The 15422-nt window shown below is 46.4% G+C and overlaps 1 protein-coding gene across 2 annotated transcripts; it reads left to right on the top strand.

The window, feature by feature from the left end:
• The first annotated feature begins 849 nt into the window (after positions 1–849).
• Decr2 (2,4-dienoyl-CoA reductase 2) lies at positions 850–12398 on the top strand. 2 transcript variants are annotated; one of them, XM_085833319.1, is made up of 9 exons: positions 850–1069; positions 2053–2121; positions 2947–2998; positions 3782–3917; positions 6903–7027; positions 7100–7193; positions 7364–7468; positions 8099–8312; positions 9590–12398. In XM_085833319.1, exons 1-9 carry the CDS (start codon positions 990–992, stop codon positions 9657–9659), a joined length of 945 nt encoding a protein of 314 aa, XP_085689445.1. In that variant the 5' UTR covers positions 850–989; the 3' UTR covers positions 9660–12398. The 2 variants fall into 2 exon arrangements, with proteins under 2 accessions (XP_085689445.1, XP_021005616.1); XM_021149957.3 differs by having other exon boundaries at positions 851–1069; positions 8099–8316.
• The last annotated feature ends 3024 nt before the right edge of the window (positions 12399–15422 follow it).

Consider the following 15422-nt stretch of genomic DNA (forward strand, 5'->3'; position numbering starts at 1 on the left):
CTGATTTGTCTGAGGATGGCAGTATAGACGGGACCTGAGGCTTCTTCAAGGCCCAGTGAGCGAGCCTTCAGTAGGCGTACACACCAGTCTTTGTGGGTATTGTGTATCAGGTCTCCTGAAGTTGGTACAGTAGAGGCTAACACTCCAAGGGCTACTCTCATCTTTCCCTCAATGCAACCCAGGCACAAAAGAGTATCCTCCACTCCCGACCTGATGCTGTCCATGATGACCTTCACGGTCTGATGTCCATTTATGTTCACATTGACACATGTAAGTCACATCTCACCCCGGATCCCGGAGTCACTGATTCAGTTGCAGGTACATCATGACAGCTTCTGAGGCTAATTTGATAAGTCATTTTACTCTTTGACATCTAGACAATGGAACCCAGTTCTTGGTTCTCTGAATTTCCGTGCAGTGATCCTTGCCAGCCAGCAAGAGGTTCACTCTGGACTTTCCACCCGGGTTAACCACGAGAGGGAGCTTTGCAAGCTCCAGATTCTCTGCACTGGGAGGTAGTGCCCAAGAGCGGTGTTCATCTGGAGTTCCGGACTTCCACAGCTGATACCACGCAGCCCCGCCAGCTTGGGACTAAGTGGTTGCACCGACACCAACTGGGAAAGGAACCGGGCATTTAACTGGCTGGAGCATCTCTGGGCCTCTGTATCAGTGCCTCCTCCCATTCTCAGTCCCAGCAGGCTGCGCGCCACCGAGGGCGGGGTGTCCGCCTGGTTGAGTGGGAAGGGCTGGAGGCTGGGAGTCGCGGGAGGGTATGTGATAGGAAGGCTTGAAGGGCCCAGGCACCTCCTTGGGGGTGGGGCACCCCTGTCCCGTGAGTCTGGTGGGCGGGGTGACGTGGGGGCAGGACTTTGGTCCTGGATCTTTCTGGGCGGAGCGAGCAACCTGCAGAACGCTGCGTTTTGCGTTCGAAAGATAGATCTGGTTCCCGGTTCTACTGTCCTTGCCATCCGGGACCACACGCAGCAATCATGACCCAGCCGCCGCCCGACGTTGAGGGGGATGACTGTCTTCCTGAATACCACCATCTCTTCTGCCCGGATCTTCTCCAGTGAGCTAAAAGCAGGGAACCAGGGAGCGATCCAGACTTGGGGCACAGGGGTCAAAACGAATCTGCCACTGGATGTGACAGCACAGAGGACGGATGCTCAGTACTCCGTTCCTGGGCAATCGTAGACCTGAAGTTTCTTGGGGTTCTGGAAGAATGGGATGAGGGACTGAGAGAGGAAGCTGCTCACTATTTTTGTTTGTTTTGTTTTGTTTTAGAGACAGGGTTTCTCTGTATAGCCTTGGCTGTCCTGGAAGTCACTTTGTAGACCAGGCTGGCCTCGAACTCAGAAATCCGCCTGCCTCTGCCTCCCAAGTGCTGGAATTAAAGGAGTGGGTCACCACGCGCGGCGCTTGCTCACTTTTGAAAACATGTCTTTCTTAGTAACTTACTACGCAGAAAATTTTAGGCTAAATAAACTCCTTCACCTCCGAACTTCTAGGAAGCCTAAAAATAAAGGACTTTAAAGATTGCAGTTTTATGGCTGGGGATTTATGTCTAGCAAATCCATTGAGTTTCTTGTTTATCAGGAGCATGTTTTCCTTCACAGCGAAACTGGGTAGAAGTTCATGGGGTGAAAGTTCTCCACGGGCCGCTAATCTATTGAGCTTGAGTTAACAGAGATCTATTATCTATCTAAAACTGTTCGAAATGAGGTTTCTCTGTGAAGCCCTGGCTGTCCTAGAACTCTCTCTGTAGACTAGGCTGGCTTTTAATTCTTGGTCCCCCTGTCTCCACTTCTCACAGGCTGGAATTACAGGCATGCATCCCCCATCAAACTAAAACATGGTTTTAAAAGAAGATTTTAGGGACTAGAGAGATGGCTGAATAAGTTCAGAGCACTTACTGTTCTTGCAGAAGACCCAGAATTGGTTCCCAGCATCCACATGAGGACTCAACTCTCTGTAGGCACACAGACAAAAAAATACTCATACTGGTAAAACAAATGAATATTTAAAGATGACTACATTTTCTTGTTTTTGAAGGGACAAAGTGGCCTTTATCACAGGTGGTGGTTCTGGGATTGGCTTCCGGATCGCAGAGATTTTCATGAGGTACACACTACCGGAACCCTTCCTGTCACCTTAAGTCCCTTTGTCTGGATCCTGGTGGATTTGGGGGAGAGGGCAGGACCTTTGTGGTCTCCTAGAATTGGTTGAGACTGTGTGTGACTAGCCTCACAGCCTCGTACGTTGACGGGGTGCTGATGATGTGGGAGAAGAGTGTCCCTTGGACACAGGTTTTGTGGCTTCATTGAGAGGATTAGCAGCTCGCTACCAAAGCTGGTGGAGGCTCAGAATTAGGTTGAGGTGGAGGTAGAAGGACCCTTCTCCAGTACTCAGCTTTTCACAACTGGACGTGAGTCCCACAAGAATCGACTTAGGCACTAAGTAGTAGATTATTATTCAGAACTGGTGGCTTTATGGAGTTTCTTCTAGTGGAACAAAGCCCTGTCTATTCAGAGTCAGGAAGATTAAATAAGTTGGTGTGGCTTCTGTGAAAACCTGTGGAGCAGGTCATAGACACTGTTGTCACCGGGTGGCTCCCCCTCTCAAAATGGGCTCCCTGTCCTTCACTCCAGTGTCCCAGCAGGGCCCTGCACAGATATGGGATTGGCACCAGTATCCCACCACACCCTCTCTGCCATGTACATGGTATCTGGGGCAGGGTACCCCAAGCCAGAGACACATCACAGACACCTAGGAGTGGGCAGCCATGGCATCCAGAAGTCTGTCTAGACTTACACAGTTGTGCCTGCTGCCAGTCAGGCCAAGAAACTAAGAAACTTGGGGGAGTTCCCTCTGGATTAGTACTTGGTGGGTGCCCCCCAGGGTTTGTTCCTCATCTTTTCTTCTCAGGCCTACTATCTGGTTTTATAGGCATGGCTGCCACACTGTCATCGTCGGCAGGAGTCTGCAGAAAGTGACCACGGTGAGAAGAAAGCTGTGGGGAGGAGTCCTGAGACTCAGAGGATAGAAACAGAACAAAATCTGTCTCTTCTTGAGCAGAGGAGCTCAGTGGAAATGGAGTCTCAGAGATCCCCTGGACATTTTTTTTAGAAGTTTGATTATTGGGTCATGTTTTTTTTTTTTTTTAAAGATTTATTTATTGATTATATATAAGTACACTGTAGCTGTCTTCAGACACTCCAGAAGAGGGAGTCAGATCTCGTTACGGATGGTTGTGAGCCACCATGTGGTTGCTGAAATTTGAACTCTGGACCTTCGGAAAAGCAGTCGGGTGCTCTTACCCACTGAGCCATCTCACCAGCCCCCGGGGTCATGTTTTTAGAAGTCGTCTGGTTCCAGAATGGCTCAGTAGGACTGTCAGTGTTAAAGGCCATCACTCCAGCCATCTACCCTCCAGGCCAGGCGGAATGTAGGCAGAAGGTGGGGTCTGGGACGGGTGACAGATTATAGAGAATGCAGGCTGTCTCACCAACATCCACCAGGGGTCTGGCCCCAGGATGTCACTATTTTCAAGCTAAGTCTCCCTGGCAGGTACCCCAACAAACTTGGGGTCCTAATGTAATGTAGATGAGTCATTCCCATGAAGTTCTTAAGGGTGTGCTTCTTCAGGCTGAGGCTGCTTCTCCAGGCTGAGGCTGCTTCTCTGGGCTGAGGCTGCTTCTCTGGGCTGAAAATGCTTCTCCAGGCTGAGGCTGCTACTCTGGGCTTAAGCTGTCATCCTACTCTCTTTCTCTCTGCTGTCTAGGCTGCTAAGAAGTTGGTGGCTGCCACTGGAAAGCGGTGCCTCCCTCTGTCTATGGATGTCCGAGTTCCCCCAGAGGTCATGACTGCTGTGGATCAAGCGCTGCAAGAATTTGGCAAAATCAACATCCTCATTAACTGTGAGTCTGGATTAGTGAGGCCAGTCTTCTGATAGGTTAGAAGTGCCATCTGGAAGCTCCAGAACTCTGTTCCAAGGGCAGTGATGTGACAGAGCCTAGGTGTTTGTCTTGGTTGAACTATGGCTTCACAATTGGTTCTGGCCCAGCTGTGACCTTTCAATTAGGACAATCTAGAGTATGCTCTGCCCTGGACTGTCTTTTTTTTTTTTTTTTTTAAAGATTTATTTATTGATTATATGTAAGTACACTGTAGCTGTCTTCAGACACTCCAGAAGAGGGAGTCAGATCTCATTACGGATGGTTGTGAGCCACCATGTGGTTGCTGGGATTTGAACTCTGGACCTTCGGAAGAGCAGTCGGGTGCTCTTACCCACTGAGCCATCTCACCAGCTCCCTGGACTGTCTTTATGTTTCCTAAGTCACAGGTCAGCAAACTCTAAGCTACCCTGGATGTCCTCTGGACATGACTAAGTCACATACAGGGTGTTTTGTGTACTGAAATTTTTTTTGTTTTGTTTTTTTCGAGACAGGGTTTCTCTGTATAGCCCTGGCTGTCCTGGCACTCACTCTGAAGACCAGGCTGGCCTCGAACTCAGAAATCCTCCTGCCTCTGCCTCCCGAGTGCTGGGATCTACAGCCAGGGCTATACAGAGAAACACTGTCTTGAAAAACAAAACAAACAAAACAAAACAAAACAACACTGATTGCTCTTTCAAAGGACCCGGGTGTTCAATTCCCAGGACTCACATGGCAGCTCACAACTATCTGAAATGCCCAGATCTGACACCATCACATAGATAAAAATAAATAAATTAAAAATTTAAAAAGCGGGCTAGCCTGGCAATGGCAGTATGCCTTTAACTCCAGCACTTAGGCAGAGGCAGGTGAATCTCTATGTTCAAGGCCAGCCTGGTTTACAGAGTGAGTTCCAGGAAAGCCAGGGCTACATAAACCATCTTAAACAAACAAAACAAAACAAAACAAAAACCAGCAGTAACAACAAAACCATGATATGGGGAGATGGCTCAGCAGCTTAGGTCTGAGTCCTGTCCCTGGAACCATGTGGTAGAAGGACTGGATCCACTACCACAGGTCATCCTTTGACTCCTACATGTATGCCGTGGCACATGCACACCCACACACATCATACATACATGCGTACATACATACAAACTAAATATATGTTAAAATAAAAGTATGGACTGGCTCTCCAGGTGTGGTGGCACACGCCTTTAATCTAAGCACTCAGGGGCAGAGGCAGGAGGGGCTCTAAGTATGAGGCCAGCTTGGTCTACCTAGTAAGTTCCACGACAGCCAGAGTTACATAAAGAGACCCTGCCTGTAAATTAATTAATTAATTAATTAATAATAAGCAAACCAATGTAATAGATATAGGAATGAAGCCCAGCATGCAGAAAGCCCTGGTTACTATCATTAGCTCAGAAAAAAAAAGTTGATTTCATAACCTTACAGAATAATTAAGTAGATAAAACAGAAGTCTATAGTATTACTTCACTGTATCTTCACTGCATCTGCTATTAATCAAATGTTACATGCCAAATAACTGATATTATCACCGTGTATCAAGGTTCAATCTTGTGGCCTCCACAGGCACCAGATGTACACACGGTACACAGGCAGGCAAACACTCTTTTTTTTTTTTTTTTTAAAGATTTATTTATTTATTATATGTAAGTACACCGTAGCTGTCCTCGGATATTCCAGAAGAGGGCATCAGATTTCATTACGGATGGTTGTGAGCCACCATGTAGTTGCTGGGATTTGAACTCAGGACCTTCAGAAGAGAGAGCAGTTGGTGCTCTTAACTACTGAGCCATCTCACCAGCCCCGCAAACACTCTTAACACAAAATAAAGAGACCTATATACATATATATTTTTAAAAGTAGACAGAAACATGTAAACATCCTGTATGTTAGCTTCTTTGGGATGAACAAGTGCCACAAACTTGGTGGCCTTAAAGACTAGATACAGTTCCTCAGTTCTAGAGGCCATTGCAAGCTAAACTCAGGTGTCATCAGAGCGCTACTCTCGGCAGGCTCCCGAGGGGCTCACTCTGTGGCTTTAATCTCAGCTTTCAGAGTTGTACCAAGTTTCAGTGCCCCTTAGCTTGTGGCTGTGTCGGCGCCCCGATTTCTGACTCCATCTTCGTGTGACCCTTCTGTGTCTTTGCATCTTTTCATATTCTCTTTCTGCCTGCCGATTGAACCCACAGTGCTGTGCATGCCCGGCAAGTGTCCTACCCCTGCGCGACACCCCGGTCCCTCCCACCTCTCCTTAGAGGAAGAAATCAGTTAGTGCTGAACCTAACTCAGCACGGCCTCAACTTGATGATAAACATTCTATTTCCGGGTTTTGTGGGATGTCTGTTTGTTTGTCTGTTTGTTTGTTGAGACAGGGATTCTCTGGGTAGCCCTGGATGTCCTAGAAACCATTTGGTAGACCAGGCTGTCCTTGAACTCAGAGAAATCTGCCTGTCTCTGCTTCCTGGGAATAAAGGTGTGTACCACCATGCCTGGCTAAAGGCTCTATATTCAAATAAAGTCACATTCACAAAACAACAACAACAAACAAACAAAAACAAACCAATAAACTGTCTGTCATCTATCCATCTACCCATCCATCCATCTGTCCATCCATCCATCTATCCATCCATCTCCCTATTTTTGTGAAATAGAATCTCCTATCTTCTCTGGGGTCAAGCTCACTATGTCCATTGAACTTCTGATCTTATTGCTGTTGCCCCCCAAGTGCTGCCTTCAGACTTGGTCTTAGGACTCCACTTCTTGGCATCTAGTCTTCTATCCTGTGTCTGTGGAGTGCGTAGTGTGTTGTCCTGTCTAGCTTAGACTACTTTAAGGGTCTCCATACTCTTGCTGTTCTCAGAACACTCCTGACAAGGCTTAGTTCATTAGTGCCCTGTCTTCTCAGAGCCACACCCACCAGCTTTCCCCTCTATTCTCTAGGTGCAGCTGGAAACTTCCTATGCCCTGCCAGTGCTTTGTCTTTCAATGCCTTTAAGACTGTGGTTGACATTGACACCATCGGTACCTTCAATGTGTCCAGTGTGCTTTACAAGAAGTTCTTCCGGGTAGGTATCCTCCTGGCAAGGGCCTTTCTTCCTCTTGGCTACTTGCTCATCACCATCCCTTATATGTTTCAGGACCATGGAGGAGTGATTGTGAACATTACTGCCACCCTCAGTATGCGGGGGCAGGTGCTGCAGCTACATGCAGGCGCTGCCAAGGCAGCTGTGGGTATGTGTGTCCCCTGTGCACTGTCTCCTAAGACTCTCCCCAGAGGCTGATAATCTCCACATGAACTTGATCCTAGCTGTGGACACTGTAGAGCTCACACTGATACTTGGGCTACCTCAGAGCAGAACAGCCTCACAGTTTCCCCTCCCATATGCATTTCTCTCATGCAGATGCTATGACGCGACACTTGGCTGTGGAATGGGGTCCCCAGAATATCCGTGTCAACAGCCTGGCTCCTGGTGCCATCAGTGGTACTGAGGGGTTAAGGCGATTAGGTAAGTCTCCCTGGTAGTTTGAGACACCCATCAAAGCTTCAAGAATTGTTGCAGTACTTAACAATTCTGTCTTACTGGGTGGTGGTGGCGCACGCCTTTAATCCCAGCACTTGGGTGGCAGAGGCAGGTGAATCTCTGAGTTCAAGGCCAGCCTGGTCTACAGAGTGAGTTCCAGGACAGCCAGGGCTACACAGAGAAACCCTGTCTCAAAAACAAATACAACAAGGATAACACAACCACCAACAAAAGTCTTCTTTTTTTTTTTTTTGTTTTTTTCGAGACAGGGTTTCTCTGTATAGTCCTGGCTGTCCTGGAACTCACTTTGTAGACCAGGCTGGCCTTGAACTCAGAAATCCGCCTGCCTCTTCCTCCCGAGTGCTGTGATTAAAGGCGTGCGCCACCACGCCGGGCAACAAAAGTCTTCTTATTCAAGTCAAGAAGTTATCTAAATGTTTAACCTGTCGAACTTGGCCTACTGTGAGGGTCTCCAATGTCCATCATGTGGGTTCAGTGTCAGTCTGCTGTTGGCCTTGATAGAGCAACCACTGTTTCCAGATCTGGGTCAGGGAGAGAGCAGCAGACACTGTGGCATAGAGGCTTACTGGGGTCTGACTTCCTATTGCTTTCCAGGAGGCTCCAATGCCAGTTCGAAATTAAAGCATTTTTCAAATCCTATTCCAAGACTGGGGACCAAGACAGAGATCGCTCACAGCGTGCTGTACCTGGCCAGCCCTCTGGCTTCCTATATCTCAGGGATCGTGCTGGTGGTTGATGGTGGAAGCTGGATGACATTCCCCAATGACATCAAGCGACTGCTAGAGTTTGAATCCTCCTCTGCTAAGCTGTAGGTAAGGTGTTGTTCCCACATCTCGGGGTCCCCATGTCCTTGGATGCCTCTTCTTTTATTCTACTAAGTGCAGCTATAAACTACTAGTCATGTTTTCATAGGAGCATCCCTGCCCCTGTCCTGGCACAGAGGGGGCCCTGGGCTATCTTAGCCTCTGGAGTGTGAGATTACAGGAGTACATGCTAGGATATAACTTTTTCTTTTCTTTTCTTTTCTTTTCTTTTCTTTTCTTTTCTTTTCTTTTCTTTCCTTTCCTTTCCTTTCCTTTCCTTTCCTTTCCTTCCCTTCCCTTCCCTTCCCTTCCCTTCCCTTCCCTTTCCTTTCCTTTCCTTTTCTCTCTTTCTTTCTTCCTCCTCCTCCACTTTTTTTTTTTAAAGATTTATTTCTTTATTATATGTAAGTACACTGTAGCTGTCTTCAGACACTCCAGAAGAGGGCGCCAGATCTCGTTACGGATGGTTGTGAACCACCATGTGGTTGCTGGGATTTGAACCTCGGACCTTCAGAAGAGCAGTCGGGTGCTCTTACCCACTGAGCCATCTCACCAGCCCCCTCCTCCACTTTCTTCTTTTTTTTTTGTTTTTTTTTTTTTTAAAGATTTATTTATTTATTATATGTAAGTACACTGTAGCTGTCTTCAGACACTCCAGAAGAGGGTGCCAGATCTCGTTACGGATGGTTGTGAGCCACCATGTGGTTGCTGGGATTTGAACTCTGGACCTTTGGAAGAGCAGTAGGGTGCTCTTACCCACTGAGCCATCTCACCAGCCCTGTTTTTATTTTTTATTAGGTATTTTCCTCATTTACATTTCCAATGCTATCCCAAAAGTCCCCCATAATTCCCTCCCACTTCCCTACCCACCCACTCCCACTTCTTGGCCCTGGCATTCCCCTGTACTGAGAAATATAAAGTTTTCAAGACCAAGAGGCCTCTCTTCCCAATAATGGCCGACTAGGCCATCTTCTGCTATGTATGCAGCTAGAGACAAGAGCTCTGGGGTACTGGTTAGTTCATATTGTTGTTCCATCTATAGGATCGCAGACCCCTTCAGCTCCTTGGGTACTTTCTCTAGCTCCTCCATTGGGGACCCTGTGATCCATCCAATAGCTGACTGTGAGCATCCACTTCTCGCTTTCTTCTTCTTTCTCCCTATAACTTCATCAGAGGGCAAAGTTTATTCAGTGATGATTAATGATTACTTTTCTATTAATTAATCGATTTTCTTTACATCATGACTGAAGCTTCCTCTCCCTCCCGTCCTCCCTTCCCCCAGGGGAGTCCTCCCGTGGATATCCACCTTCTCCTTCTTTGAAGATAGGATCTCATGTACACTATGTAGCTGAAGATGAGTTTACAAAAGAGCCACCCTGCCAATTTTTGCAGTGTTTGAAGATCACACCCAAGGCTTCCAGCAGGTTAAACCAGCAGAATCAACTGGACTGTACGTCCTCTCCCGTGGGATCTTCTGACACATAAACATTGTACTCAAGACAGTTGTTTTGAGGAGGCAGTATTCTTCATGGGGAATGCCTCCTGCCTTGCATTGGTCTATAGTCACACAGGAAGTGTTGAGTCTGACTTAGAAATCTGAGCCCACTCCCCTGCCTCTGGGATCAAGCTCTTTGTAAGCTCTGCCTCTCCTCCGCCCACATCTTGAGTAGGAATAACCCGATCATGCATAGCTGAAACTTGCTTACAGTATCTGAGGAATTCCTATGGTTTTACCAGAAAAAAAATGCATTTTCTTGTAAAAATATTTTTTTTCCGAGACAGGGTTTCTCTGCATAGCCCTGGCTGGACTGGAACTCACTCTGTAGACCAGGCTGGCCTCGAAATCTGCCTGCCTCTGCCTCCCAAGTGCTGGGATTAAAGGCATGCGCCACCACTGCCCAGCTCATTTTTTTTTTCCTATAAAAATAGCTATGAGTTGGAATTTGTAAAAGTTTCTAGAGGGCTGGCAAAATGGTTCAGCGGGTACGAGCACTGACTGCTCTTCTGAAGGTCCTGAGTTCAAATCCCAGCAACCACATGGTGGCTCACAGCCATCTGTGATCAGATCTGACACCCTCTTCTGGTGCATCTGAAGTCAGCTACAGTGAACTTATGTATAATAATAAATAAATCTTTGGGCCAGAGCTAGTAGGGATTGAGCGAGAGGAGCAGATCAGAGCGAGGAGAGGTCCTAAAAATTCAATTCCCAACAACCACATGAAGGCTCACAACCATCTGTACAGCTACAGTGTACTCACATTCATAAAATAAATTAAGAAATCTTTGCCAGGCGCACGCCTTTAATCCCAGCACTTGGTAGGCAGAGGCAGGCGGATTTCTGAGTTCGAGGCCAGCCTGGTCTACAAAGTGAGTTCCAGGACAACCAGGGCTATACAGAGAAACCCTGTCTCGAAAAACCAAAAAAAAAAAAAAAAAAAAAAAAAAGAAATCTTTAATAAAAACATTTCTAGACAGAAAATTTAAAAGATTGACTGATTGTACCACTGAAATAGTGCTTGTGTTTCCTATCTTTTTTCCATATCTCTTTAGCTTGGTTGCTTCTCATGCCTTCCTCCCACCTACTGAGCCCAGTCCTTCCTCCCTCATGCCCTCCTCCCACTAACTGAGTGAAGTCTTCCTCCCTCATGCCCTCCTCCCACCAACAGAGCCTAGTGCCCTCCTCCCCACCTCCTCCCCATTATCCTGCCCCCCAGCCCTAGCAGCACAGCTTCCTGACTTCTTACCAATGGTCTCCAGATCAGAGGGAGGTGTGGCACTGTGGCCACCCTGGTAGGAGGGAGCATCTCCCCCTCCCTGAAACCTTTCAGCCCTATAGTCAGTCACCTGTCTTCTTTGAACTCCCAGCTCTACTACAAATCCTGAGCATGTTCTGCTGTTCCGGGCCCCTTTGGCAGACACAGTATCGAACTCTTAGCTGTTGAGCCAGCTCAAGGAGGACACAATTTCAGCACTCACTCAATGTGTAAGGTACAAGCAGCCCCACTGCCCCATCCGTGGGTGTTGCCTGCGGGCTCCAGCATGTGGCCACCATGCTGGTGCGTCAGAGCATTTGGTGGCCAGCCTTGTCTAGCAAGTGCTGGGATTAAAGGCATGTGCCACCACCGCCCGGCTAACGTGAATGTGTTAGTGTAGATGCCCCCAGAGTCCAGAAGAAGGCATCTTTGAAATCCCCCTGAAGTTGGAGTTATAATCTGATTTGAGTCTCATGAAAATTGAAATCCATTCCTCTTCAAAAGGAGTATATAGCTTTAATCACTGACCCATTTCTCCAGCCCCCCAGATGCAGATTTTAAAAGGCATTCGTTCATTATGATGGCACAGGCCTGTAATCCCAGCACTTGGGAGACTAAAGCAGGAAGATTAAGATTAAGGGTGGTTTAGACTACACAGTGAGACCCAGCCTTAAAAACCAAGCAAGCAAGCAAGCAAGCAAACAAACAAAAAAATAACACACCCCTCAAACCCAAACCAAACCAAACCCCCTCAGCAACAGCAAAATTCCAGGCTTACTGGTATACACTTGTAACCCTAGCATAACTGCCACAAGTTCAAGGCTAGCTTGGCTACAGAGTGACTATCAGCCATGCCAAAAACCTGTCTTAAAATAACAAAGTAGGGCTGTAGAAATGGCTCAGTGGTTAAGAGCACTGACTGCTCTTCCAGAAGTCCTGAGTTCAAATCCCAGCAACCACATGTGTCACTATGGGGGTGGGCTTTGAGACCCTCCTCCTAGCTGCCTGGAAGTCAGTCTTCTCCTGACTGCCTTTGGATCAAGATGTACAACTCTTTGTTTGTTTGTTTTTGTTTTTTCGAGACAGGGTTTCTTTGTGTAGCCCTGGCTGTCCTGGAACTCACTTTGTAGACCAGGATGGCCTCAAACTCAGAAATCCACCTGCCTCTGCCTCCCCAGTGCTGGGAGTAAAGCCGTGTGCCACCTCGCCCGGCTAAGATGTACAACCCTTGACTCTTTCTCTAGTCTGCCTGCGCACTGCCATGCATCCTGCCAATATAGTGCATTGAACCTCTGAACCTGTAAGCCAGCCCCAATTAAATGTTGTCCCTTATAAGAATTGCCTTGGTCATGGTGTCTCTTGTTAGCAATGGAAATCTTAAGTCATACAGCCAGTACTGTTACACAGAGAAACTCTGTCTCAAGAAACCCACACATCTTCCCCTCCCACAAAAATAGAACAAAGTGCCTTGGGTTGTATGTGTTTAATGAACGAACCAACAAAACTGCATGTACTCACCCGTGCCTTGGTTTGAGCCATACAGGTGATTTCTAGCATGGCAGTGTTTTCCATAGGTTACAAATGAAGGTCTGGGTATGTTTATCTTGGCCTATCCAGAACACAAAAACCTTAAAATTGCCCAAAATAAACAGTGCTCATTTGGAGGGGGTTCCTTTCCACTGATTTCTGTTGCCTTGGTAACTTGGAGCAGCCCAGCTGTGGCTTGCATGTACTACAAGATCTGGCACCAAAATCCACTTGTCTCCCTGGAGGATTTTCCCAAGCACTGGGTCTTCCACTCTGTCTGCCAGGGCGGGGCCACCTCATGGAGACATAGGAAACAGGTTGAAGGCACCTCTCTGTTGTATTTGTTTGTTTGTTTTTGCGTTTAAACATTTGTTATTTATTTGCATGTATATGTGTGGGCAGGATGTGTTACGATGCTCGTGTGGAGATCAGAGGGTAACATTAGAGACTTGGTTTTCTCCTTCTACCAAGTAGATGCTGGGGATTGAATTCAGGTGACAGGTTTGGTGGTCTTTATCTGCTGGGCCATCTTGCTGGCCCATATTGCTGTGTGTGTACAGAACGTGGGAAGGGGAGCACATGTATGTATGTGCAGAGGTCAGAGGACAGCTGGGTGTTGTCAGTTCTCTTCTTCCTTCCCTTGGGTTTTGGAAGCAAACTCTGGTTATGAGGCTGGCAATCTCTATGCACTGAACCATCTCAGCGGCCCCTGAAGAAGACCTCTTCATGTCAACATTTTTTTTTTTGAGTTTTTATTTACATGTCTAAAAAAATGTTGGGCTGGTGAGATGGCTCAGTGGGTAGGAGCACCTGACTGCTCTTCCAAAGGTCCGAAGTTCAAATCCCAGTAACCACATGGTGGCTCACAACCATCTGTAATGAGACCTGACTCCTCCCTCGTCTGGAGTGTCTGAAGACAGCTACAGTGTACTTATATATAATAAAAATAAATAAATCTTAAAAAAAAAATGTTGCCTGAATGTGTTTCTGCACCACGGGTCTGCAGTGCCTGCAGCGTCCAGAAGAGAGCATTGGATCCCTTGGGACTGGAGTTACAGTGAGTTGCCAGTTACATGAGCAGCCAGAATTTTTTTTTTTTTTTTTTTTTTTTTTGCTTTTTTATGGTCTGGAGAGATGGCTCAGTGGTTAAGAGTACTGACTGCTCGCTCTTCCTGACTTCAATTCCCATCAAACACATGGTGTCTCTCAAACATCTATAATAAGATCTGATGCCCTCTTCTGGTGTGTCTGAACACAACAGTGTACTCACATACATAAAATAAATAAATCTTTTTTTAAAATGTATTTTTATACCGGGCGGGGTGGCGCACGCTTTTAGTCCTAACACTTGGGAGGCAGAGGCAGGCGGATTTCTGAGTTCGAGGCCAGCCTGGTCTACAAAGTGAGTTCCAGGACAGCCAGGGCTATAAAGAGAAACCCTGTCTCGAAAAACCAAAGAAAAATGCATTTTTATTTTATTTTATTTTTTTATTTATTTTATTTTTTTTAAAGATTTATTTATTATATGTAAGTACACTGTAGCTGTCTTCAGACACTCCAGAAGAGGGCGCCAGATCTCGTTGTGGATGGTTGTGAGCCACCATGTGGTTGCTGGGACCCGAACTCTGGACCTTCGGAAGAGCAGTTGGGTGCTCTTACCCACTGAGCCATCTCACCAGCCCCCAAAATGCATTTTTATTAATAAAGAACATTGAAATGAGCGTATGTATTTAAATACAAAAAACCATCTCTCAACTTGACGATCATGTTGAAACAGATTTGCTCATCTTATTCACGGATGTTATAGCTCACAGACTACTTAGTTAGTATCTCCCGTTTATTCCCTTTCCTCCCGTTTCAGTGGTTGACATTCTTCTGTCTGTTAATCTGATGACCATGAACGCCTTGTCTCATGTTGTCTGAAGCCTTACTCATCTGAAAGGCTGTGGCTGGCTGCTAGTATCTATAGAAGAGCAGGCAGGAGGGTCCTGCAGCCAGTGGGCACTCTAGACACCACGTGTTAGGAACCCAGAATGTGTGAGCTGAGCCTCCTTGGGAAGTGTTGATGTCTATGGTCACGGCTTCTTGTCTTCTCTCTGCCTGTATTCATGTGGGCTCACTGACTGAGTGGAGGAGAGACAAGCTAAAATGGTATTTTCTAGAAAACTACATTAGCCATAACATTTTTAAGGCCAGCAGATGTTCCTGTAACATGATGGCTAAAGTTATGTTGTAAGGTTAAATTACTGCATTTAAAGAGAGCTATAAAATAAAAATGCTTCTAACCTGTAAGCCCTACCTGCCCAAGGACAGATGACTTCCTGGAATGCTGGAGGCTGTGGTTCCTGTAAAATAAACAACACCAAGACACACACAGGTCTTTACTTCTATAAACAAGTTTGGTTGCCCTGACAGCACAGGAGGTGTCTAGGCAGGAAGTACCTAAGAATGTATGCTGGCCCCTGATTGGAAGAAGAAAAAAATACCTATTTTCAAATCCTAGTTAACCAATATGATATATTAAATAGCTGTTTCATTAATCTTAATGTGGTCTAAATTAGTATTCATTAGCTAAATCAGCATCAGCATTCAAATATTATCTCCAAACAGCAGATATTTATACAAATGTTAGCTATCTGTTTTTAAATAGCAATACATTAAAATATTATATGAGACATATTAAAAGCCTCAATGTAAAGGAAGGAAGGAAAGAAGGAAGGAAGGAAGGGAGGAAGGAAGGAAGTAAAAGGAAGTAGCTAAGGATGTATGCTGGTCCCTGATTGGGCGAAGGTGGGAAGCACTGTAGCCTCCTGGGTTTTGCTTTTATAAAACCCT

Source organism: Mus caroli, unplaced genomic scaffold (genome assembly GCF_978045245.1).
Source record: "Mus caroli unplaced genomic scaffold, Mus_caroli_1 scaffold_18, whole genome shotgun sequence".
Taxonomy (NCBI): Eukaryota; Metazoa; Chordata; class Mammalia; order Rodentia; family Muridae; genus Mus; species Mus caroli.

Coding starts and splice junctions, on each gene's coding strand:
- Decr2 (XM_085833319.1), top strand. CDS start 990: ATGACCCAGCCGCCGCCCGACGTTGAGGGGGATGACTGTCTTCCTGAA. Junction 1,070..2,052: donor TTCTGCCCGGATCTTCTCCA/GTGAGCTAAAAG, acceptor TTGTTTTTGAAG/GGACAAAGTGGCCTTTATCA. Junction 3,918..6,902: donor AATCAACATCCTCATTAACT/GTGAGTCTGGAT, acceptor TCTATTCTCTAG/GTGCAGCTGGAAACTTCCTA.